The following is a 27,524-nucleotide window of genomic DNA, read 5'->3' on the forward strand; positions in this document are numbered from 1 at the left end:
AAAGAGGTTCTGCTACTTGGAATGTTCTACTGTTGTAATACGTAATTCTGCAAATTTACCTGACACTATTCAAAATGCTAAAGTAGGTGATTATAGTTATTGAAACTATAGTTTGTAGCGATGTACTACATACAGAGCTAGAAACAATGACATGCAGTCGGTAAGTCTAGTTTATTCAAACTTCGCGGCGCTGGCTTTTTATCCCTAGTTCCTGCCCTCTCCGGGTGGAAATGATGTCAGAGGTACATTACCAAAGTCTCTCCCCGCGTGCGGGCTATTTATGAGCTGGTTCGCCTGTGCAGGAAGTGGGTCGCCACGTTAATAGTTTTTTCTTATCTTCGTGTTTAAGTATAAAACTGTGTCAAGAGGGATACTCTTGGATTTTCCTAAACGCTCTCTCCTGGATGTTTGCTGTGCAAATAAAGCCTTTGATTATGACTGACTAAAACAGCTACACAGAAGATGTAACTGGGAAAAATTAGAGTTGGAGGTGGAGTTAAGATGGCGCTAAACCGCGACTCCTTTGCTTGCATCTTCAGAAACAGTTCTATTTTCATCTTTAGAAACAGTTCTATTTCCATCTTTAATATCTTCGTTTCAGGGTTCTTTTGAAGACCCACAGACTTCGGTTCTTTTGTGGGAATAGGACCAATTCTCCGGGTTTCAGGACCGGCCACTGTTCGGCATGCCAAGGATTTGGCCTGAAAGTCAGCCTAGTATTTGGATCAAGGGTCAGCGTCACGGCAGGACACTCATGTCATTGGAGAGGCCGGAAAATCTTCCGATGTAGGCCTAAAGACCCAAGGCACAGGGCTCATAAAAAGTGACAAAACAGACTTTTGAACATCATAAACCAGCAGGTTGTTATGTCTCCCGCTCGCTGTGAAAATGGGGGACACCTCCCTCTCCATTACTAGGGAGAGAGAGAACTTGTGGTTTGTCGAATGCCAGATGAGGTTACTGTAAGGTCTGTGTCTTAGCTATCGCCTAGCTCATGCTTGTGTTCAGTAGCAGGTGTGCTTTTATTTTGCCGGGGTGGGGCGAGGGGAGCTTTCGGGTTCTCACGTTTAACTGTCGGTCATTCTTTGGGGCACTTCTCTGTTTTTGTGGATGGTTGCAAAGTAAAAGCATTTCAGGAGGTATACTGTATACATTTCTCTGACATTAAATTGAACCTCTGAACCATGCCAAATGATTGGAAGCGCATCATTGCTCTTATGGATAGCACCTTAGCACATATCTTCCACCACAAAACTAACAAATGCAAAAGGAAAGCGGAGAATGTGTCCTCATTATGAGCTGGTGCTTGGTACCTTACAGGCTACACAGAATGCAAAGAGCTGCACCTGCAAACACAACACCCTGTTCAGTACATTGCTCAGTTCCACATTTCAGAAAGTACAAGTTGGCCTGGGAGGAAGTACTGTGTTGGCTCACAGGAACAGTGCAGAAGATAAAAAAATTAATTTTTTCTTAAAAGACGGGTTACAGTTTTGCATTCTCAGTTACGGCAGATTAAACATCTCAATTAGAGCATTGCATAAAGTGAACAAAACAGCAGACTTGATGAGGAAAATCAAATATTTTGCTTGCAGTAGAAGTTTAAAACAAGAAGCTGAGATGGGCATGACTTAAAATTACACAATGGCCTGTCTGGACATTACCGATGTGAGGAAGCACTCTTTCAGACAATAGCAGAAGTCTGGAACTTTTAACCCTTAAGAAGCTGTTGAGATCGAGAGATAATTGAAAAGTGATAGCTTCACCCAACAATGTGAAGGATATGGAAGCAAATCAGATGTAACTAATGCAGGTCAGTTGTAATCCGAATGAAGGTAGAAACAGGATCAAGCATCTGCCACTTCTGTATATTTCTGATAAGCAGGGAGCATTTTAAACAAAAATTACTTACACATTTCAACTTTTTGGGGTTAGGTTCCCATGTGGAATAATATCACACCAAAGTTATTATGTAGAAACATTCTTTTGAACAGTAGAACTGTGTCTCAAGATAGCTTTGTCACCATGGGAAAATCACGCCTAAATGCTGTTTCATCAGAAGTAAAAACTTACAGTTCTGGGAAAGAGTAAATTTGAAAGGGAATTGACTTCAGTTTCGAAGCTACGTTTCCCACAGTGTATTGCATTGTACCGCTGCCACAAAGACAACAAACATTACGATATATCCAGTGATATTAAACCCGATTCTGAAACACTTCAGATGAACACATAAGCATCCAAGCAGTTGTCCTGTACAGGTGTCAGGAGAGTGAAAGACACCAGACTGTTTCATAGAAATGCTCCAGTGGCATCCAGTGGTGGTTAATAAGCACTACACAGCCCAACATCTTACATAGTAGGAGAATTCAAAAGAAATCCTAATGGTCGACATTAAGAATATTAGCAAAGTAGGCTATCAGCTGCCTCCCCCATGTTCACAGATGTTTCTCTCTTGGCCTCAATATCATTCTTCTGTTCTCTCTTCATATCCTTCAAATCCCTTGTGGAAGAGAAGTTTGTCAATCTCTACCCTGAATATACTTAATGACACCATCCGTCCCAGCCGCCTAGAGCATAGAACTCCAGAGATGCACAACCCTCAGAAAAAATTCCTTCTCATTTCTCTCTACATGTGTGTCATCTTATTTTGAAATTATGTCCCTGATTCTAGGTGCCTCTATTAGAGGAGATATCATCTTAGGAAGGTGGACACCAAGAATCTTAAATGTGTCAAGGAGATCACTGCACATTCCTCTAATCTCCAATCAGTGCAGGCCATAAACTTCTCAACCTTTCTTCATACACAAATCTCTTCATCCCAGGTGTCAACCTAGTCAATCTTTGCTGTACTGCTTCCAATACAATCTGGTGAAACTTCTCTACATTGCCTTCCTTACTCTTGTACTTAATCACCTGTGTCACCTCTTCAAAAAAAAATAAATTCCAGTCATGTTCATAAGACACGACATGCCCTGCACAAAGCCATGCTAACTGTCCCAGAGCAGGCCATGCCGTTCCAAATCCACATAAATCCTATCCCTAAAAGTCCTTTCCAATACCTTCCCTACCACTGTCATGAAGATTTTCTTTACTTCCCTTCACAAACGAGGGCACGCTCCAGTCCTCTAAGACCTTGCCTGTTGCTACCGAGGAGACAAAGATCCAAGTCAAAGACCCTGCAATCTCCTCACTTAATATTCTGGGATATGTGCCATCAGGCCCCAGGGACTTAATTCACTTCAGAAGACCCAGCACTACCTCATCCTTATAAGTCAAACTGTCTGAGCACATTAGCATGCCCCATTGTGTTTCCACTATCCTCCAAAAACTTCTCCTTGGTCAATAGCAGTGCTAGTGCCTCAGCCAAGCTCAACTATGCTCCTTTATCTTTGAATAAACCTACTCTCTTCTTCGTTATCCTCTTTTGCTTACAAGTATAAAATGTCTTGGGATGCTCCGATCTTTTAAGCACATGGGCCCAATTGGCCTTCCTAATTGCCTGCTATCTTCACATTACAAAAGGGCCCAGTCTGATTTGAGTTCCCTAATGCTTAGTGTATGCTTCCTTTCCCTTCCTATTGAAATTTATGAACTCTTGGGTTACCTAAGGTTTCCTTATATGTCATGATTCTTGCTGAAAGAAACAATGCTGTATGCTTCAGACACTCTATATTGTAGCAATTCAAACCAATCTCATGTAAAGATTTTACAAAATAACAAGTAGTATCCAATTCTATGGTCCTATCACCAGGAGGTTACAGGTTAAAATAGAAGATGCAAACTGCTGTTGCATTGAGCTGTACTCACTTGACAGACGTTTTGAGCTCTTTTTAGTTTTCTTTACCTCCCACTTCTCCAAACACTTGTGCAGGTCACTTAGTAACTCTAGAGAATCCTCCTCAACCTAGAGAGGAAAACAGAAAAAAAAAAGGTTGTAGAGAACAGGTCAACAAAAGCACTACTGCCAGGACTTCCATGTACGTTAGATTTTGAAGGTTAATGCTTGTTTCTTCATTGCTTGCCCTTAATGTAGAGATTACCAAAGTAGTGAATACATCATTAAATTCACCACATGAAGAACAAGGATTTAATGAGGGAATTAATGAGTAAGAACAAATGGAACAAGAATGCAGCAATTAGAAAATGCTCATTTCATAAGACTTTGGTTACTATCCTATGGATCTTTCAGTATCATAGAGCACAGAAAAATGGCCCTTAGGCCCCACATGCCCATGCTATTCTTCCACCACCCATTTAATCTAATCCCATTTTTCCTCTTATATCCCCATCAACTTTGTTCCTCCTGCCACCAATCTATACAGGAGGCATTTCACCAATCATGACATCTATAGCCCCTGGGCAGAACTGGAACAACCAAGGGAGACCCATGTGTTGGCAACATGTACAAACTTCACACAAGCAGAGCTGTGAGACAGGAGTAAGACATCTCATGCCAGCACTTCCTGCTGCCTTGCCAGTTCTGCACGTACTTCCCAGCAAATCAGGAGTCAATCCGATTCTCTACTGACAGTTTCAGCAGTGGTTTCTTATCCACAGTTTATCAAGATCATTCCGGGAAGGAAACACCCCAACTTTCCTGTGGGTTGGCCACACACAATTATAGATGCACATCATTGTGACTGACTCTGAAACGCTCACTGAATGACACATGCAGGTCACTTAGTCACAATGAGCAAGTCCACCAACCGCTCCAGCCATTTGGACAATAAACATCAGCCTTTCCAGCAAACTCATCTGAAGTAGCATTTTTTTTAAATTAAAAGTTGCTTCTACTGAGAGCCTCAAAAATATTTAAATTGCATAAAGATGAAGATAAGTTCTCATTGGGGCTTCTCGCTAGTTAAAAGTGAATAAGTTTAACTCAAATTTAGTTAGTGGATTACCACATTTATTGTAGTGTTCAACTACCCAGTACACAAAATATATATTTTGTATTGTTAGTTCATGTTAAGTTAGTCAATTAAGAACAAAGATCAAGTTAAATGCTTGAACTGGTCTCAACACCCATGGGTCCACCAGTGGACCTAAGAAAGGCACTAGATCTGAACATGAAACCCACCCAACAATCAATCAGCTGGCTGGGCTCATCCATGAAAACCGGTGCCTATGAACAGTAATAGAATTGAACCCAGGATACAGAGTGCTTCACTAAATGAAAGAATGGACAATGGAAAGCAGTCTAGTTTGTCAGTTCGCCACGTTTTCAGACAGAAGATAAAATGAACAAACTGACTGCTACAGTTTACTTAAAGAGCCTCCAAAAAGATAACTCTTGCAATACAGCAGTTCACGTATTGGAATTTCGCCCTTAAAGAATTCACAATTCTCTCCCAAAATACCTGGGGTACAGAATAAAAATTTGCTTTTATTTTATTAAGTTTGTGGGAAAAACTAAGCAGAATTTTTTTCCACTCGCCATTTTCTAAACGCATACACAGATGACTTAACTTCGTATTATGAAAAAAAAATCACAAAAACAGATGTTTTCTAGGAATGCAACCATTTGTCTCCATAGGGCGAGGGGAGTTCAATGTTTCTATACAATTGAATCACCTGATTCCAATTTTAACAAAATGATTACAAATTTTCTTTTGCATCGCAATAAAAATTGGGAAATTATGATGCTTGATCCCATCCATGAATGTTCTGCACGTACCTTGAAGAGCTGTATGCCTACAAGCAGGAAGAGCAGCTGGAAGGCTGAGGCCTCTGGTTTCTGAGCAGCTTTTGATTTTTTCTGCAGACTTTCAATGGACTGGAGCATTCTAGAAAGGAAGGAGTAACTTATGAGTAATAAGTGGCCAATTCTAACCAAACAAGGTAACATAACAAGAATGGTCAGCTACCTAGTCCAGGCATCCAAAACAGATAATACTTTAAAAGACAGAATAACATGTCACCAGATTAAGATACAGGTTTTAACTTTCAAATATATCATTGCAAGAACTAGTAAATAAGGACACTGCAGTGTGCAAAGCAGTCATTGCTGTTGTTCTGACTTATAGAACTTAGAACCAGAAATGACGGAATTATTATACATTTCCAAACCAGAGGGGAACCAGATGGTGGTGCTCCCACGCACTTGCCACCCTTGTTCTTCTTGACAATAAAGATTCTGGTAAGTCCTGCAGAGAATGCACAAACTCCTCCATCATCCACTATTCTGATCAAATAATTTCTGGAGTCAAGAGCAGACACTTTTACCTCACCTTTGGAATGTGCTCGACATTAGATGAAAACTGCGACAAAGTTTAGAATTTTGTGGGCCAGAAAAACCCAAACTGGGCTTTGGCAAGCAAGTTATCAGATCACACTGCAGAAGATTGACACCTTACATCTGAAGCTCCAGTTTACAAGCCATTTCAACTCCCCTTCTCATTCCGATCTGTCTGCTCTCACCCTTCTGTACAAACTAGAATAGTAACTGCATTCCACCATGTAGACTGTAACTCAATGGTATGAGTATTGAATTTTTCAATTTCAAGTAGCCCCCACCCATTGTGTTCCTTACTCTTTCCTGATCCATGCAGATTCTTTCACCCACCCTTCTTTCCAAACACATTTACCACCCCCTCCAAGTAGTTTCTTTCCTCTCTCACACCTGGTCACTTACCCATCACCAACACTTAAACCACTATTGCCTTCTGTGCAGGTGCCAGCTACCATGCCATCTTGGACAATGACTCCCATCCACTCCATAATGCACTGGTCAGGCACAGGAGTACATTCAGCCAGAAACTCATTCCACCGAGATGTAACACTGAACGTCACAGGAAGTCATTCCTGCCTGTGGCCATCAATCTTTACAACTCCTCCCTCGGAGTGTCAGACACTCTGAAGCCAATAGGCTGGTCCTGGACTTATTTCCACTTGGCATAATTTACTTAGTATTATTTAATTATTTCTGGTTTTTATTTTGCTATATTTTTACTCTATTCTTGGTTGGTGCAACTGTAATGAAACTCAATCTCCCTCAGGATCAATAAAGTACGTCTGTCCGTCGGTCTGTCAATCAGTCTCATCAGGGTGAGTCATAATGGGGAGAGAGGGTGAGGAGTAGAGCCACTTGAAAAGAAAATGTCTTGTAGGGAGTATGTCATAATTTGAAGTAGTGAATGAAAAAGATATTGTTGCAAGGCAGGTGCCATTTGAAAAAATAAACAAGTCTCATCAGGAGTGAGTTTTATTTGAGCCAATCAAAAATAAAGGAGGTGTAAGCAGCGGGGCCATTGTTGAAGAGGGCCAATGTTAAAGTACAAAAGATCAAAGTTTAAAACATTTATTATCAAGGTACATATATGTCACCATATACAACCCTTAGATTTATTTTCCTGTGGGCAAACTCAATAAATCCATAATAAAATAATATCCATAATAGAATCAATGAAAGATCGCACCAACTTGGGTGCTCAACCAATGTGCAAAAGACCACAGTCTGCACAAATACAAAAATAAATAATAATAATAAATAAATAAACAATAACTAGAGAACATGTGATGAAGAGTCCTTGAAAGTGAGTCCGTAGGTTTTGGGAATATTTCAATGATGGAGCAAGTGAAGTTAACCCCTTCAGTTCAAGAGCCTGATGGTTGAGGGGTAATATCTGTTCCTGAAGCTGGAAGTGCGAGTAATGAGGCTCCTGTACCTTCTTCCTGATGACAGCAGCAAGAATAGAGCATATTTTAGGTGGCAGTGGTTCTCAATAATGGATGCAGCTTTCCGGCAACAAAACTTCATGTAGATGTGCTCACTGGTGGGGAGGGCTTTACATGTGATGGACTGGGCCGTGTCCACTACTCTTGCAAAATTTTCCATTCGATGGCACTGGTGTTTCCATACCACACCGTTACGTAGCCACACTCCAGCACATATCTATAGAAATTTCTCAAAGCTTTAGATGGCATACCAAATCTTCACAAACTTCCTAGAGGTGCTGCCATGCTTTCTTTCTAATTGCAATTATGTGCTGGGCCCAGGACAGGTCCTATGAAATGTTAACATTGAGCATTTTAAAGTAGCTGACCCTCTCCATCTCTGATGAGGACAGGATCATGGACCTCTGGTTTTGTCCTCCTGAAGTCAATAATCAGCTCTTTAGCTTTGCTGACATTGGCTGTTGTTAAGGCACCACTCAGCCAGATTTTCAATCTCCCTCCTGTATGCTGATTCGACACACCTTGATACAGCCCAAGACAGCAAACTTCAATATGGCATTGGAGCTGTGACCAGCCACACAGTCATGTATAAAGTCAGTAGAGCAGAGGACTAAGCACACAGTCTTGTGATGCACCCGTGCTGATAGATATTAAACATAGAAACAAAGCTGTGCCGAACATGTCCTTACCTTAGAAATTACCTAAGGTTACCCATAGCCTTCTATTTTTCTAAGCTCCACGTACCTATTCAGGAATCTCTTAAAAGACCCTATCATATCCGCCTCCACCACCATCACTGGCAGCCCATTCCACGCACTCACCACTCTCTACATAAAAAAAAATTACCCATGACATCTCCTCCGTACCTGCTTCCAAGCACCTTCAAACTGTGCCCTCTCATGCTAGCTACTTCAGTCCTGGGAAAAAGCCTGACTATCTACATGATCGATGCCTCTCATTGTCTTATACACCTCTATCAGGTCACCTCTCACGTTGAGATTTTATTACCAATCCCATCTAATTGGGGCCAGCAAGTGAGGAAATTGAGGATCCAACTGCACAAGGGGGTACTGAGGCCAAGGTTGTGAAGCTCATTGCTTAGTTCTGAGTGAATGACGGCATTGAACACCAAGCTAAAGTTGATAAAAGATTTATGCATCTTTGCTGTTTCAGGATTGAGCGAAGAGCCAATAAAACTGCGTATCTGTAGACCTGTAGAGTGGATCCAAGTCACTTCTCAGGCAGGATTTGATATGTTTCATCAACTCTCAAAACACTTCATCATAGCGGATGTAAACACTACTGGACGATAGTCATTCAATTAGGTTACCACGTTCTTCTTAGGCATGGTATAAGTGAAGTCTACTTGAACCAGGTAGGTACCTCAGACTGCTGAAGCAATATCTCAGTGAACACTAGCCAGTTGATCAGCACAGGTCTTTAGTAGTTGGCAGGTACCCAGTCTGGGCCAGATGCTTTTCATGGGTTCACCCTGCTCACACGTTGGCCTCAGAGTCTGAAATTGGGGATTGGAGTTCAAGACGGTTCTTGCAGGTTTTGACAATCAAAGTGAGCACAGAAGACATTGAGCATTTAGCTCATCCGGAAGCAAAGCCTTATAGTTGTTTATGTCACTTGATTTAACTTTATCTTTTTAAACTGTAGATGGGAGGATGTGGAATAAATAGGTTTGGGCAAACACAGGTTAAGGTTCTAAGTAAGAGATTTTATCTCTTTCTTCAGCCATTCGTACACAGGGTGGTGAGATGCATCCGGAGTTAGTGTGAGATGTGGAAAGTCTGGAAGACCTCAAGTAACCGTGATAACTACATCTGCATGCAGTGCAACAAGCTGCAGTCCTAATTTAGGACTGTATTAGGGAACCATAGCTGTAGCTTAATGACCTTTGGTTCATAGAAGGGGAATGAGGAGGTGAAGGACAGGAGGCAGTCACCCCCAAGTTGTAGGAGGGAAATGTGTGGGAGCGAGCGCGAGGGCGAGAGAGCACGTGTGTAGAAACGAGCTACCAGGAGAAGCTGCAACAACTGGGTCTCTGGCTCAGAGTCTGACTCTGTGGTTCAGAAGGGCAGGGAAAAGAAGAGGAGTGCAGTTGTGATGGGGGTTCCATAGGAACAGGCAGGAGATACTATGGACGTGAAAAAGAAACCTGGATTGTATTTTGCCTCCCAGGTGACAAGATCAGGGATACCTTGGCACTAAGAAAGAAAGAAAGTTGACAGATTTGACAATCCAGCCTCTGCCTCTTCTAGCTGAAGACTCATGAGCCTTCTATTTTCTTTCAATTTTATCATTCCATCAGCCTTTAGCTCACAATATCATGCTTTGAAGCTGATTGAGCATCTTCTTAAAACTAGATTCACAGACATTTTCCTTGAATTATTTCCTTAACACTCTCAAATTAATAGCTCGACTTCTTGATCATGCCATGAACAAATTCTCCATTTGTTTAAAATATTTAGGTATTTTTTCATAATAGATTTATTTTCTTCATTTATACTGAAAATTAAGCAGGCAATGCCATTCTAAATTTTAGGCAAAAAAGTGCCAAAGTGCTTTCTCCTTTTCAACAATCCATCCTCCCTGCTTGGACCTCTGCTTCAGCAACAGAACATCAGCACTGTGAGGACATAATTCCAGACCAGATGCAATACTGCATTATCTAGGATAAACAAGCAGCAGCATTCTACAAGGTATAAAAGTTTATTGTCCCTCAGCCAATCGTATCAAAATCAGATAACTGGTCTATGGGTGGAATTCCTGTTTACCTGATCTTGTTATGCTCAAATGTCTATATTTGTTTGGACATCTGCTTGGTTAAGATCAGGACAGGCACAATTTAAGAACTTCAATGGAAAAAAAATTGTTGATATTAATTAAATAGAGCATTACATTTACATAGCATCTTTCATCAAGACGGGACACAGTTAAATGCTTTTCAATTAAATATTTTGAAATATATATAGTAAATGTAGGCTGAAATTTGTATACTTCAGGTTCCCACAAAAACTGAACTAAGTCACTCCCTACGTGATTCTCTGGTCCATTCGTCCGCTCCCACTGATCTCCCTCCTGACACTACAAGCAGAACAAGTGCTACACCTGCCCCTACACCTCCTCCTTCACCACCATTCAGGGCCCCAAACAGTCCTTCCAGGTGAAGTGACACTTCACCTGTGAGTCTGTTAGGGTCATATACTGTGTCTGGTGCTCCCGGTGTGGCCTCCTGTACAGGTTACGAACGTCCAACTTACAGACAACTCACACTTATGAAACGAGGAAGGAGAACACTGTAAGCCATTTTAAGTCGGATTGCGATGCTGTCCGCCATTTTAAGTTGCTGCCGTTGACACTACGTTGAATGTGTAGCTTTGTATTTGGCTTAAATTTTTCTTAGTGAGATTCATCCTGACCCCGCCTCCCCCCCCCCCCCCCCCCATTACGGTCGGCTGGTGGCACAGTGAGATCAGCGCCAGGCTCAAGAACGGAGGTTCCCAAGTTCGATCCAGTGACAGGTTAATGTCAATCTAGTGACTCCCATACCATCCGTGCCCGGTTGATGTCGAGCCTGTAACTTGACCTCATAAAAAAAACCTCTGCCACCTCCAGTTTAAATTCCCCACGCGGAATATCGTGAAGGATCAAATACCCAAACCCAGCACAGCCCCCTCTTGTCCAATTTAACCTGTCTCAGTGCGGAAGAGTTTAGGACCCGGGGAATTCAGTGTGGTGGTCCTTAGGACCCAGCGGACCTCGAGAGCCAGAAGTCGGGACCCGCTGTCCGCAGTGTTTCTGTTCCATTGACAGGAAGCGATCGCGATTGAAAATAAAGTGGAAATAATAGTGTTTGGAAAGCGATTAAACGCCATCGGTCATTGGAAAAGCGTTAGGCTACAGTTGGTCAACAATCAGAACAATTTTAAAGGATAAAGCATAAAGTGAGAATAACGGAGCATGTGAAAAGCCCTGACCCAATGAAAGCTACAATTATTACTAAGCAATGCAGTGATTTAATTATTGAAATACATACGTTTCTTAAGTGTTTCATATGCATAGAAAGGTAAAATATATACTGATGCTAAATAATACTGGATGTACTTGTTCTGACTTACGTACAAATCCGACTTAAAGACGGACTCAGGAATGGAACTTGCTCGTAACCCGGGGACTGCCTGTATATCAGTGAGACCCGACATAGACTGGGAGACCACTTTGCTGAACACCTACGCTCCATCCGCCAGAACAAGCGGAATCTCCCAGTGGCCACCCATTTTAATTCCACTTCCCATTTCCATATGTCTATCTACGGCCTCCTCTACCACCACGCTGAGGCCATAATCAGGTTGGAAGAGCAACACTTAGGTATTCTGTCTGGGTAGCCTCCAACCTAATTGTATGAACATCGATTTCTCAAACTTCCAGTATGGGCCCCTCCCCTTCACCATTCCCCATCATCGCTTCCCTCTGGTGTTCCTCTCCCCTTTTTCTTTCCTCCATGGCCTTCTGTTCTCTCCCATAGGACACCCCCTTCTCCAGCCCTGTATCTCTTTCACCACATAACTTCCTAACTCTTTACTTCACCCCTCCCCCTCCAGGTTTCACCTATCACCTGTGCTTCTCTCTCCCCTCCCCTACCTTTTAAATCTATTCCTCATCTTTTTTTCTCCAGTGCTGCCTAAGGGTCTCAGCCAAAAATGTCAACAGTACTTTTATCCATAGATGCTGTCTGAACTGCAGAGTTCCTCCAGCATTTTGTGTGTGTTGGTTAAGTAACCAATACTCTATTTTAGCTATACAAGAACTATTGCATAATTGAATAACAAGGATTATTTCAAAGTCATACAACATCAAAACAAGCTCATCCAATAGCGATATGTGAGGATAGTACCTAGAAATAACTGTAGTAAGAGGATGATAAGAGCTTCAAAGACTTCCTGCTGATCAATTTAATTAAATTTGGGTTACATACCGGTCCCAGGCTTCTCTCTGCTTTTGCGTGAAGGGTTTGACAGCTCGGACAGATCTTTCTTGTGACAATAGGACATTCGCATATTGAACCAAGCAGTAGATCCACAGATTCCCATCCGCTGTGATCCCCAACACACGCTTCTCGTTCCTGTCTCCCAATTCTGCAGAATCACCCAGTGGAGGCAGGGAATTCAGATGGTTCAATAGACTAAGGACATTAAAAAAACTGATTAAATATGCCAAATCACCATCACCAAACATCAGTGATGACAATAGGAGATGGAAAACAATATCAGCCGATTTTAGGCCAAAGGTAAACAAATATTAGGAGAAACAAAATTATAAAAGCTGTGCTTTATAAAGCATGGAATAGCAATGCTTACCCAAAGAAGGCGTTTGAAATTGTTTCCCGTGTGCTTTCATCCAGGGGAACAGTCAGTTTGACTTCGGTCTCTGGGATGTCAGGTGTATAATGTTTTGCTCCAAAGAAACCATGGAAGAAAATAAACCTAGATCCAGAAAAGATTCTGCTTCACTTAAGTGCATTAATGGGAATAGTGAGACACTGAGGAAAGAGGGGCAGAAAACAGGGAGAACGACAGAAAGAAGGGTTTAAAATTGGGGAGGGGGCTGGGTCAGAGGAGAAGAAGAAATGCTCAGGCTGCAGGGAGAATTGTATAGAGGGCAAGGAGAGTTGGGCTGGAGAGAGGAAATGAGCTTCGTGTTGGGGTTGGAAGAATTAGTTTAGGAAAGAGAATGGGAAGAGAAGGAAGAGGCAAGGGAAGGAGAGCTAGGCAGGCAGATAGGAGGGCTATGGGGTAAAGGAGAATCAGGCAGGCACAGGGTGTTCCCTGGCAAATCCAGGAAAAGGGCAGTGAATAAGTATAAAGGATTTTTGTCCCTGAAGTACAGTCATGAACCAGATGAATTTTTAAATGACAATCAAATGGTTTACTTATTACTTATAAATTTCATTGCAAGAAAAAAAATCTTGCATAATTCAAACAGGTCCTAAAAGACTACTCACAAACAGATGCTAGAAATCCAAGCAACACACAGAAAATGATGAGGGAACTCAACAGGTCAGGCAGCATCTGTGGAAAAGAGTAAACAGTTCGTGGCTGATGAAGGGTCTCGGTCTGAAACGTCAACTGTTTACTCTTTTTCAAAAATGTTAAGTTCCTCCAGTATTTTGCGTGTGTCGCCTAAAAGACTTCTCCTCATTTCTCCAGAAACTGGAAAATAGTGTGGAAATGCTGCTAGGTCTAACGAGTTAACTTGTCCTGCAGAGAAAGTGCATCTGAACATTGGCTTTGCTATTTTGCTTCTTAGTTCTCTGAAACTTTAAAACTCTGTTTCTGATTCTGTAGGTGCTGTCTGACATGCTGAGTATTCAGATTTTTCTGTTTTAGTTACTTGCTTTTTGGAGACAGACACAACTGCGGAGTTGTATTTAGTATTTAAAAAATGTTAAATGGAGTCTGAATGCCACTGATCTGGCCCTCAGTAGATTGTGGATCTCATGGTTAATGCAGGGCTTCTGCATTGGAGTGATTTTGTGAGGATATACTAGTCTATAAAAAAAGAAAGTCAACTTGCCAACCACATAAAATACAAGAGGTCCAGGTATAATCTCCAGAAAGCCATCCCACATGCAAAGTGGCAAATCTAAAATCAAACAATTTACTTAAGGATGCTCAACAGCTGCAGCACGGTAAGAATGCCATCACCTCCTACAAAGTGAAACGAAGCAACATAAAATGTTGCATTCCCAGATAAACTCAATATCTTCCATTCTCATTTTGACTATCAAAACATAGAGGAACCATCATGAGCTCCTGCAGCCCCCAACAATAATGTGAGTTCAGTCTCTAGGCCAATGTAAGAGCATCCTTCAGGAAGGAGAACCCACAGAAAGCATCTGGCCCAGACAGGGTACCTGGTCAAGTACTAAAGACCTGTGATGATCGACTGGTCGGAGTGTTCACTGAGATTTTTAACCTCTCGTTTTGACAGTCTAAGTAGTCCACATCAAATAGGTTTCAATTATACCAGTAGAAATAAGTTGCAATGACTATCATCCAATAGCACTTACATTCACTGTGATAAAAGTGCTTTGATAGGTTGATGATGAAACATATCAACTCCTAACTGATAAGTGGCTTGGATCTGCTCCAATTTGCATACCAGCACAACAGGTCTATAGCAGATGCCATTTCATTGGCTCTTCACTCAACACTGGAACATCAGGATGCCCTTCACTGACTACAGCTCTGCATTCAAAACCATCATCCCTCAAAATGAATCAATAAGCTCCAAGACCTAGGCCTCAATACCACCTTGTGCAACTGGATCCTCGACTTCCTTACATGCAGACCTGTCAGTTCTGATTGGCAACATCTCCTCCACAATCACCATCAGCACAGGTGGATCATAAGGCTAACACACGGAAATCTGCAGATGCTGGAAATTCAAGCAACACACACAAAATGCTGGTGGAACGCAGCAGGCCAGGCAGCATCTATAGGAAAAAGCACTGTGGACGTTTCAGGCCGAGACCCTTTGTCAGGACTAACTGAAAGGAAAGATAGTAAGAGATTTGAAAGTAGGAGGGGAGGGGAAAATGCAAAATGATAGGAGAAGACCGGAGGATCACAAGGCTGTGTACTTAGTCCCCTGATCTACTTGGTTTATACGATAGACTGAGGTTAAGCACAGCTCCAATACTTAAGTTTGTTGATGGCACCACTGTCATTGGTTAAATCAAAGGTGGTGATGAATCAGCATTTAGGAGAGAGATTGAAAATTTGGCTGAGTGGTGGCACAACAACATCCTCTTACTCAATGTCAGCAAGACCAAGGAGCTGATTACTGACTATAAGAGGTGGAAACCGGAAGCCCTTGAGCCAATCCTCATCAGGAGATCAGAGAAGGAGAGAGTCAGCAACTTTAAGTTCCTCAGTAGTATAATTTTAGAGGATCTGTCCTGGGTCCAGCACGCAAGTGTTGTACCAAAGAAAGCATAGGAACGCCTTTGTTTTCTTACAAGTTTGCAAAGATTCAACACATTACTTGAAACTGTGACAAATTTCTATAGATATGCAGTGGAGTGTATATTAACTGCATCATGAGTGCATCATGGCCTGGTATGGAAACACAAATGCCCTTGAAAGGAAACTCCTACAAAAAGTAGTGGATACAGACCAGTTCATCTGCTGCCCTACCCATCATTGAGCACATCTAAAAAGCAGCATCCGTCATTAAGATCTCCCACCATTAAGGTCATGCTTGCTTCTTGTTGCAGCCACCAGGAGCCTTGGAATCCACACCACCAGGTTCAGGAAGAGTTATTACTCCTCTACCATCAGGCTCTTGAACCACAGTGGACAACTTCACTCATCCCAACAACCTCACTTTCAGGGGCTCATCTCATCTTCTTGTTATGAATGCACCACAGCTCTGAGGGGCCGAAGGGGCAGGGGGAATCGCAAGAGCATTATTGGGTTGGCTCAGAGGACCCAGGAAATGAGAGAGACCTGGCCATTGTCTCCTGGAGACCACGTTTGTGGATTGGGGACTATGCTACGTGCAAGCCCTCGGGCAAAGTGGGCTGGTTGAGAGAGGGATTGCATCATCCCAACCTGATTGACATCTGAGACCCCGTGAGGAAGTATAAAAGAGGGTCTGGGGGGAACAACCCCTTTCAGACGCACCAGAAGAAACGCTAGCGATCCCGTAATAGCCGGAAGCCATTTGAAGGAAGCCACGTGCGTTCGGTTCCCTTGCCTGGGGGCTGGTGGCTGGTACCACAGAAAACGACTTGGAACTAACAACGGGGAACCAACTCCCCCGACGCAACAGATTGGCTTCGTAAAAGTCCCGGGCAAGTTTAAAACCGTCTCTCTTAAACCCAAAAGCTGCAGCTTGAAAGGACAGTGACTTCTATCTTTCCATCGGACAATACAATATCCCCTAGACAAACGATACAGCTATTGCTTAATTGATGATTATTATTATACCCGCGTTTTTAGATTGAGTATTGACGATGTATTTTATCTGAATGTCTGTATTAATCTTATTTTTGTGCCCCTTTACAAATAAAGACTTTTAAAAATAGTACCATCAGACTTCAACGGACCTCTCTATCTTTGCTGGTAAGTGATCCAGTTATAGGATTACGTAACATTCTCAATATTTATTGCTTATTTAATTATTATTTATTTTTGTATCTACACAGTTTGTCACCTTTTGCATACTGTTTGTTTGTCCATCTTGTGTGTGGTCTTTCACTGTGTTCTATTTCTATTGTGCTTCTTTGTATTGCTGTGAATGCCCGCAGGAAAATAAATCTCAGGATTGTATATGGTGACATATGTGGACTTCGATAATAAACTTACTTCAAACTTTACGGCATACGCCCTCCTTAATATACACATACTCACCTGGCAATATCCATTACCAGATCCTCCTCTTTCTTCACTTGACTGTTCTCTACAATTGAGATCAAACGCGCAACAATCCACGTCCTCAGTCGCATCACTGAGCGCTGAGTTCTGTAAAACATCCAGAACGAGGTCAGCGTGGGCTGCCACAACATAGGACTTCCCTGTCAAACACTTCATTAATTGCAGAGAATAGACTAATTCTGTACGCATTGACTAGCTGCAGGGTAACCTCAGAGCACCAACCAATAGGATTCCGTATAGTTAAGCCATCCTTATCATCTCTTGATACAGTGGCAAATCCCAAATTAACCAATCCACTTAACATTTGCTCCAGCAGGTTTCAGTCTAGTCATCAACAATGGTGAAATCATATTTCAGAGATGGCAAGTAACTGAATTTAGCAGATTGTTCAGGCTGAAACCAGTGATAAACAGGATGCAAATTTTACTGCCAATTTCTGCTGTATCATCCTAGTCATATTTTACCTGTTCAGTCAAAAATCATACATTCATTCTCATTGGGGCTTTCGTACTTCCAAAATTCACCCTCAGCTCTTTCTGATAACAAGTTTTGTTTTTACAGAGTGGTAGGGGCACTGGACGTGCTGTCAGGGGTGGTGGTAGAAGCAAATACACGAGGGACATCTATGAGATTCTTAGATGGGCACATAGACGAAGGAAAATGGAAGGCTAAGTGGGATGGAAAGACTAGATTCATCTTTTAGTCGGTTAAAAGGTCAGCACAACATCGTGGGCCAAAAAGGTAGGGTTCTATTTTGTCTTGCTCCTAGGCTTAGATTCACTTAGATCATTTTAAAAACTCAAACCAACAATATCTTGAAGATTTTAAGTTTCTAAAGAGGGTCAGAATGATCAAAGTTCATAAACACTTCAAAAACATAATTGCCAATGGGTTTCACTCCTTACAAGACAAAGTGCAAACAGCATTTTCTTATTCATGGTCCCCTACACATCGATGATGTTCCCTGTCATCTAGTGCCATCTCCTGTTTCATAGAGGCAAAACAGTTCAGTAAATTGAACAGCAACTCACTGGTCAGCTGCTTGTTGGTTCTCTTTCTGTCGCTTGGTGCTGAAGTCTACGCAGCTGTTCAAGTCTGGGCTGATGAACATGTTTTTCAACCAATCGACGTACTTCAACAAAACTGAAGACTGTAGATGACAAACTACCTTCCAATAGCTGGGAATAACGGGATGGCCATTGTTAGTGAGGCATGAGAACCCCTTTATCACCATGAACTGCTTTGCCTCATCCTGGGTGTTTTCAAGAAACGAGTCAACATACTTCTCCATTTCAGGTGCAAATCTGAACCGTTTTTGTAACTAAAAAAGAAATATTTTTATTAAATCATTTTCAGTCCCCATAATAAACATCCCCACATCCCAAGCCCACTTTCACTGGACTAGAACAATGCCATTCTTCACCAAATCAAAGCTACAAAACCTAAAGTCACAGGTACATTTCGTCTTTAAATCAATTCTCTCTCAAGCATCTCACATCAGTCACACAGGACTGGAAGGCAACAGTTTGATTAAAGAGATAGATTTTGAGAAGCAGTAGCTGAAGAGTTAATACAGCTTACAGGAAAGTTAACAATAATCATGAACTCAGTTAAGATACTGAGAAGAAGTGGTAGAGGCAGGTTTGATTTTGTCATTAAAAAAAAATTGGATAGGTATATGGACAGGAAAGGAATGGAGGGTTATGGGCTGAGTGCAGGTAGGTGGGACTAGGTGAGAGTAAGCGTTCGGCACGGACTAGAAGGGCCGAGATGGCCTGTTTCTGTGGTGTAATTGTTATATGGTTAAGATACACTGCCGCATTGAGATAGCCTCCTGGGCTGTGACTGGTTAAAGATTCCAATGGCACGACTATTACCAACAAAATCTCAGATGGTGACGAGGATGCATACAGGAGTGAGATAGATCAGTTGGTTGAGTGGTGTCATAACAACAACTTTGTATTCAACGTCAGCAAGACCAAGGAATTGGTTGTGTACTTCAGGAAGGGTAGGTCGAAGGAACAGTGTCAAGTTCCCAGGTGTCAACATCTCTGAAGATCTATCCTGGGCACAATATATTCATGCACTTATGAAGAAAGCATGCTAGTAGGTATACTTCAGTAGGACTTTTAGATTTGGTATGTCACCGAAGATGGCAAATTTCTACAGAAGGACCATGGAGAACATTCTAACTGGTTGCATCACAGTCTGGTATGGTGGGGGTCACAGGATCAGAAGAAGCTGCAGAGGGTTGTAAACTCAACCACAATGGGCAGCAGCCTCCCTGCAGTCAAAGATATCTTCAAAAGGTGATGCCTCCAACAGGGGACAGCTATCGTAAAGGACCTCACCACCCAAGACATGCCCCCTTCTCATTAGTACTATCAGAGGAGGTACAGGAACCTGAAGACACACTAAACATTTTAGCAACAGCTTCTTCCCCTCTGCCATACGATTTCTGAACAGACTATGAACCCATGAATACCACCTATATTGGCACTCTTTTTGCACTATTAATTTATATTTTTTAAAATCAGCATTTCTTATAAACTATGGTACATTTTATATATTGCACTGTACTACTGCCACAAAGCAACAAATTTCACGGTGTATGTCAGCGATGATAAACCTGATTCTGGCTCAATTCAGACTAGCTAGATCAATAGCAGCCCGCCCGGGCAGCGGAGCAAGTACCACTTAGAACCATCAAGCTAACAAATGGTTCTAGCAGCGTGCAGCCACTTGGTGATCAAAGGGTCCACATTCTGCCTGCAACAAGTCACCATTTAAAGCATGAATACTAAATTAGACTATGCTGCCATCAGATTATCTTATAGAGCTGTTAAAGGCACTAACACAGAACCAGAACGAAGCATTCCAGCACCTCTGTGTACCCATTACCTTCACAGCATTGTGCTTCACTTTATTCATTGCCTTTGATTTGACGGCTGTAACAAGGGCTCAACTGTCAGGAATTGCCAACAACATAGCACAAAATTGACAGCAATTCAGAAAAATGCCAACACATAGTAAAATCCTTCACAGAATGCTGATTTTCAAACTTAGCTAGTAGCTGGAAATCAAAGAGCTGCCAAAGGTTTCAGTAAGTTACAAATTACTTACACTGGAAAACACTTTCACAATTCAGCCCTTGTTTCATGAGGTGTGAGTAAATTTTTAATGTGCATTACTTTTCTTTAAGCATGTGCTGCCATTGCAAGGGTCTTAATGGATTGGGAATAGTGACCTAGTCCATCTTGTAAATGTTTGCAATGTGCCAATAATGACACAGCCTGTAGAGATGATTATAGAACACAGAACAGCACAGCACAGACCCTCCATGTTGTGCTGACCCATATAATCCGTTAAAAAAAAGTACTAAACCCACACTACACCATAACCCATTTTTTTTTTCATCCATGCGCCTGTCCAAGAGGCTCTTAAATACCCCTAATGTTTTAGCCACCACCACCATCCCTGGCAAGTCATTCCAGGCACTCACAACCCTCTGTGTAAAAAACTTACCCCTGATGTCTCCCCTAAACTTCCCTCCCTTAATTTTGTACATATGCCCTCTGGTGTTTGCTATTGGTGCCCTGGGAAACAGGTACTGACTATCCACCCTATCTATGCCTCTCATAATCTTGTAGACCTCTATCAAGTCCCCTCTCATTCTTCTACGCTCCAAAGAGAAAAGTCCCAGCTCTGCTAACCTTGCTGCATATGACTTGTTCTCCAATCCAGGCAACATCCTGGTAAATCTCCTCTGCACCCTCTCCATAGCTTCCACATCCTTCCTATAATGAGGTGACCAGAACTGAACACAATACTCTAAGTGCAGTCTCACAAGAGATTTGTAGAGTTGCAACATGACCTCTCTACTCTTGAACTCAATCCCCCTGTTAATGAAGCCTAGCATCCCATTGGTCTTCTTAACTACCCTATCAACCTGTGCAGTGACCTTGAGGGATGTATGGATTTGAACCCCAAGATCCCTTTGTTCATCCACACTCTTAAGTAATTGACCATTAATCCTGTACTCAGTCTTCTGGTTTGTCCTTCCAAAATGCATCACCTCACACTTGTCTGGATTGAACTCCATCTGCCATTTTTCTGCCCAACTCTGCAGCCTGTCTATATCCTCTTGTAACCTTCGACCACCTATAGCTCCATCCACTACTCCTCCAATCTTCGTGTCATCCGCAAACTTATTCACCCATCCTTCCGCCTCTACATCCAGGTCATTTATAAAAATCACAAATAGCAGGGGCTCCAGGACAGATCCCTGTGGCACTCTATTGGTCACTGACCACCAGGCAGAATACTTTCAATAGACAGTAGGTGCAGGAGTAGGCCATTCGGCCCTTCTAACCAGCACTGCCATTCACTGTGATCACGGCTGATCATACACAATCAGTACCCTGTTCCTGCCCTCTCCCCATATCCCTTGACCCCGCTACCTATAAGAGCTCTATCTAACTCTCTCTTGAATGCATCCAGAGATTTACCCTCCACTGTCTTCTGGGGCAGAGCATTCCACATATCCACCACTCTCTGGGTGAAATTATTCTTAAAACTGTGGCTCTAGTTCTGGACTCGCCCATCAGCGGAAACATGCTTCCTGCCTCCAGCGTGTCCAATCCCTTAATAATCTTATATGTTTCAATCAGATCCCCTCTCATCCTTCTAAATTCCAGTGTATACAAGCCCAGTTGCTCCAATCTTTCAACACATGACAGTCCTGCCATTCCGGGAATTAACCTTGTGAACCTATGCTGCACTCCCTCAATAGCAAGAATGGCCTTCCTCAAATTTGGAGACCAAAACTGCACACAATACTCTAGGTGGGGTCTCACCAGGGCCCTGTACAGCTGCAGAAGGACCTCTTTACTCCTATACTCAATTCCTCTTGTTATAAAGGCCAGCATGCCATTAGCTTTCTTCACTGCCTGCTGTACCTGCATGCTTGCTTTCATTGACTGATGTACAAGAACACATAGATCTCGTTGTACTTCCCCTTTTCCTAACTTGACTCCATTTAGATTGTAATCTGCCTTCCTGTTCTTGCCACCAAAGTGGATAACCTCACATTTATCCACATTAAACTGCATCTGCCACACATCTGCCCACTCACCCAACCTGTCCAAGTCACCCTGCATTCTCATAACATCTTCCTGACATTTCACACTGCCACCCAGCTTTGTGTCATCAGCAAATTTGCTAATGTTACTTTTAATCCCTTCATCTAAATCATTAATGTATATTGTAAACAGCACCAAACCTTGCGGTACCCCACTGGTCACAGCCTGCCATTCCAAAAGGGACCCGTTAATCACTATTCTTTGTTTCCTGTCAGCCATGCAATTTTCAATCCATGTCAGTACTCTGCCCCCAATACCATGTGCCCTAATTTTGCCCACTAATCTCCTATGTGGGACTTTATCAAAAGCTTTCTGGAAGTCCAGGTACACTACATCCACTGGCTCTCCCTTGTCCATTTTCATAGTTACGTCCTCAAAAAACTCCAGAAGATTAGTTAAGCATGATTTTCCTTTCATAAATCCATGCTGACTCGGACTGATGCTTCTACTGCTATCCAAATGTGTCGTAATTTCGTCTTTTATAATTGACTCCATCATCTTTCCCACCACTGACTTCAGGCTAACCGGTCTATAATTCCCTGTTTTCTCTCTCCTCTCCTTTCCTTCCACAACTACCCTCTGCTTTCTTCCTTTAAGCCAATTTTTTATCCAAACAGCCAAGATTCCACTTATCCCATGCCTCATGACTTTCTGGATGAGTCTCTCATGAGGGACCTTGTCAAATGCTTTGCTAAAGTCCATGTAGACCACATCCTCTGCCCTACCCTCATCAATTTCTTTTGTTACCTCTTCAAAAAACTCAATCAGGCTCGTGAGGCACAATCTTCCCTTCACAATGCCATGTTGACTATCCATGAGTAGACTGTACTTCTCCAAATGCGATTAGATCTTATCCTTAAGAATCCTTTCCACTAGTTTGAATACCACTGACGTAAGACTCACCGGTCTATAGTTCCCAGGTTTCTCCCTATTACCTTTCTAAAACAAGGGAAATACATTTGCCATTCTCCAGTCCTCTGGTACTTCCCTTGCAGCCAAAGACGATTCAAAGATCATGGCTAATGCTCCTGTGATCTCTTCTCTCAATTCCCACAACAACCTGGGGTGTATCACATCTGGCCCTGGGGATTTATCAATCTTAATGTTTTTAAGAAGATCCAACACTTCTTCTTCCCTAATCTCCACATTGTCCAGCACACAGGCCTGCTCTACTTCGACCTCATCCTGATCAAGATCCTTTTCACTTGTGAATACTGAAGCAAAGTATTCATTTAGGACCTCCCCAACCTCCTCCGCCTCCAAGCACATGTTGCCCTCTTTATCCTTTACCAGTCCCACCTTTGTTCTCGTCATCCTCCTATTCTTCACATACACATAGAACACCTTGGGGTTCTCCTTAATCCTACATGCCAAGGCCTTCTCATGCCCCCTTTGAGCTCTCCCAAGTCCTTTCTTTAGCAAACACGAGGAAATCTGCAGATGCTGGAAATTCAAACAACAACATACAAAAAATGCTGGTGGAACACAGCAGGCCAGGCAGCATCTATACGGAGAAGCGCTGTTGACGTTTTGGGCTGAGACCCTTCATCAGGACTAACCGAAAGGAAAGATAGTAAGAAATTTAAGTAAGATTTCCTTTCGATTAGTCCTGACGAAGGGTCTCGGCCCGAAATGTCGACAGCGCTTCTCTCTATAGATGCTGCCTGGCCTGCTGTGTTCCACCAGCATTCTGTGTGTGTCCTTTCTTTAGCTCCTTCCTGGCTACCCTATATTTCTCATAAGCCCCTCCTACTTCCTGCTTCCTATATCTAACATATGCTTCCTTTTTCCTCTTGACGAGTTGCCTCAAATGTTTCGTCAGCCACTGTTCCCTTTTCCTATCACTTTTTCCTTGCCTCAGTGGGACAAACCTACCCTGAACCCAGCTCAAGTGGTCCCTAAACTTCTCCCACATTACTTCTGTGCTTTCCCCTTTGAACATCTGTTTCCAATTTACTCTTGCTAGTTCCTGCCTCATCCCTTCAAAGTTAGCCCTTCCCCAGTTAAGCACTTTACCATTCCGTCTGATTTTATCCCTTTCCATAGCTATGCTGAAGCTAAGGGAGTTGTGGTCACTCTCACCAAAATGCTCCCCCACAAAGAGGACTGTCACCTGACCAGGTTCATTACCCAGAACTAGATCCAGTATAGCCTCTCCTCTCGTCAGCCAGTCCACATGCTGTGTTAAGAATCCTTCTTGAACACACCTGACAAATTCAGTCCCATCTATCCCCCTTGCACTCAGGAGGTGCCAGTCAATATGAGGGAAGCTGAAATCACCTATAACTACTACCCTGTATTTCCTGCTCCATTCTAAAATCTGCCTGTTTATCTGCTCCTCAGTGCCCCAAGGGCTATTTGGGGGCCTACAGACTACTCCCAGCACAGTGATTGATCCCTTCCTATTTCTGACTTCCACCCAGACTGACTCCGTGGACACTCCTTCTGCAGCGTCCTCCCTTTCTATAGCTGTGATACTATCCCTGACCAGCAATGCCACTCCCCCCCCCCCCCCTTTTCTACCTCCCATCCTATTCCTTTTAAAACAACTGAACCCCGGGACCTGCATCATCCAATCCTGCCCTTCCTCCAACCAAGTTTCAGTAACGGCCACAACATCGTAGTTCCACGTACTACTCCATGCTCTAAGTTCATCCTCCTTGTTCCTAATACTCCTAGCATTGAAATAGACACATTTCTACCCCTTTAACTGGCTACAGTTATGTTCTGTCCCCTGCCTGTCCTTCCTCATCAACTCCGAACTCTTAGCATCATGCCCTTGTCCTTCTACCTTAATCCCTGCACTCACATTCTGATTCCCACCCCCTTGCCAAACTAGTTTAAACCCGCCCCAACAGTTCTATCAAACCTGACCGCCAGAATATTGGTCCCCCTGGGATTCAAGAGCAACCCATCCTTTTTGTACAGGTCACACCCATCCCAAAAGAGGTCCCAATGATCCAGAAATCTGAATCCCTGCCCCCTGCTTCAATCCATCAGCCACGCATTTATCCTCCACCTCATTCTATTCCTATTCTCACTGTCGCGTGGCATACACAGTAATCCCGAGACTACTACCTTTGAGGTCCTGCTTTTCAACTTCCTTCCTAACTCCCTGTAGTCTTCTTTCAAGACCCCTTCCCTTTTCCTAACTATGTCATTGGTACCAATATGTATCACAACCTCTGGCTGTTCTCCCTCCCACCGCAGGATATCTTGGACGCGATCAGAAACAACCCGGACCCTGGCACCTGGGAGGCAAACTACCAACTGAATTGTTGCTTCCCCCAGGTAGGCTGTTCCCCCCCCCCCCCCCCCCATTCAACAGTACTCAAACAGGAGTACTTATTGTCAATGGGTACAGCCACAGAAGTACTCTCTAGTACCTGACACTTCCCCTTCCCTCTCCTGACTGTGACCCATTTCGCTATCCGCTGTGGCCCTGGAGTGACCACCTGTCTATAACTCCTCTCTATCACCTCCTCACTCTCCCTGACCAGACGAAGGTCATCGAGCTGCATCTCCAGTTCCCTAATTGATGATGAACTCATCAATTTTATATCTGTCTAAGTCAGCAAAATTTAAAGGATTAGAAAGGGTGTGCGATAATTAAAATTACATTTTTTGTCTTAGTGTTTATGTACATGAAAATGATATTAAATATATTGAAATCTCAAGATTATAAATTTTTAAAGTTTACATTTCAGCTTCAAACTTGTGTATTTTACACTATTTGCTGCATAGTAAGACATTATTAGTTTCTTGGTTCAGTTGTCTGGAATATCTTGTGTTCATTGAAGAAGAAATAAGGATATGTCTTGGCCATTTGCTTGTTTCACATCAATTTTTCCTGTAACAGCTCTAAAGATCTATCTTCTCCTCCACAAACATAGAAGCTCTGTGTAGTAGCATTGTATTTATTTTCTGTCTGTATTGTATTTTGTGGTGTGTTTATTATAGTAATCTGTCATGTGGGTTGGGGCGTAGTAGAAGCAAATGAGTATTGTTATGTATTCACGCTTTGTCTTAGTTTAGTCTAATCCAGTGGAGAGGGAGTTAGCCATAGGGGATAATACATTTTTGTTGACTTCACTTAGTTATGCTATTTGATCATTAACTTCATTAATTAGAATGCTTAGTTACATTAATTACGCTATTATACCACTTAGTATCGTTAGTTACACTATTATACACTGTTATATTGCTAATGTAATTTCATTAGCAAACATGAGGAAATCTGCAGATGCTGGAAATTCAAACAACACACACAAAATGCTGGTTTTTCAACTGCTGGTGATTCAAACAACACGCCAGCATTTTGTGTGTGTTGTTTTAATTTCATTACTTTTTTTTGCTACAAGATTGTTCGTCTTTGCTGGTTTCGTAACAAAGGATCAAACATACCTTTTTGATTTGGAACTTCATTATCTGGAAGTGTGTCATACAGTGTTGATTAACTCTGGCTTAGTCTCTCACAGTTTTAGTTAGTTTTCAAATAACTACTATACTCGGTTTCTACATTGTATTTGCTAGTTTATTCATAATTCAATGTTTGCCATTGAATTCTCAGGCTAACCACTCTTCCCCACAACTTTAATGCTCGTTATTTAACTCGTAGATGAAACTTAGAGAATTTTCAAATATTTATTAAATTATCTTTATGGTTCAATTACTGGTACACCTTTGAAACTAGTTTTCAAAATATTGCATTTATTGTTTAGATCTGAATAGTGATAGCTTACATTAAATTCTGATTTAGTTTGATGGGCTGCACTTCAAGAGTATTATTCTCATTGATTTCTTAATAGAAATGATGAAATTAACAAAAACCTTGGCTACCAACAGTTGGACAGGTCTCTAAACAAAAATGTAATTTCAAAATATATAATACAGATTACTAACAGTTTGCCATTCATTCAAAAGGCTTCATAACTTAATTACTATAACCACAATCTTGTGATGAGAAGCTTTTTCAAAATGTGTAAAGTATAATCAATTCACCCTTGATGTGACATTTCTACAGCTGTACGGTGGAAAGCATTCTGACAGGTTACATTACAGCTTGTATGCAGGCACCAATGTACAACATCACAAGAGGCTGCAGAGGTTTATAAACACACCCAGCTCCATCAAGGGCATACCCATCCCACCATCAAAGATATCTTCAAGTGACAATTCCTCAAGGTATCACGCATCAGTAAGGACCCTCACCATCCAGGACATGCCCCTTTCTCATTATTATTATGGAGGAAGT

The 27,524-nt window shown here is 42.3% G+C and overlaps 1 protein-coding gene across 1 annotated transcript in view; it reads right to left on the minus strand.

Moving 5' to 3' along the window:
* The window catches only part of mybbp1a (MYB binding protein (P160) 1a), a 118,515-nt gene that overhangs the window by 47,342 nt on the left and 43,649 nt on the right, over positions 1-27,524 (minus strand). Inside the window, exons 9-14 of the mRNA XM_059972957.1 lie at positions 18,161-18,450; positions 17,106-17,216; positions 13,047-13,172; positions 12,665-12,871; positions 5,678-5,786; positions 3,808-3,904 (exon numbers count right to left, since the gene is read on the minus strand). Coding sequence (XP_059828940.1) covers positions 3,808-3,904; positions 5,678-5,786; positions 12,665-12,871; positions 13,047-13,172; positions 17,106-17,216; positions 18,161-18,450 — 940 coding nt within the window. The remainder of the gene's footprint in view (positions 1-3,807; positions 3,905-5,677; positions 5,787-12,664; positions 12,872-13,046; positions 13,173-17,105; positions 17,217-18,160; positions 18,451-27,524) is intronic.

The sequence above is a fragment of the Hypanus sabinus genome, chromosome 6, assembly GCF_030144855.1.
Source record: "Hypanus sabinus isolate sHypSab1 chromosome 6, sHypSab1.hap1, whole genome shotgun sequence".
NCBI lineage: Eukaryota > Metazoa > Chordata > Chondrichthyes > Myliobatiformes > Dasyatidae > Hypanus > Hypanus sabinus.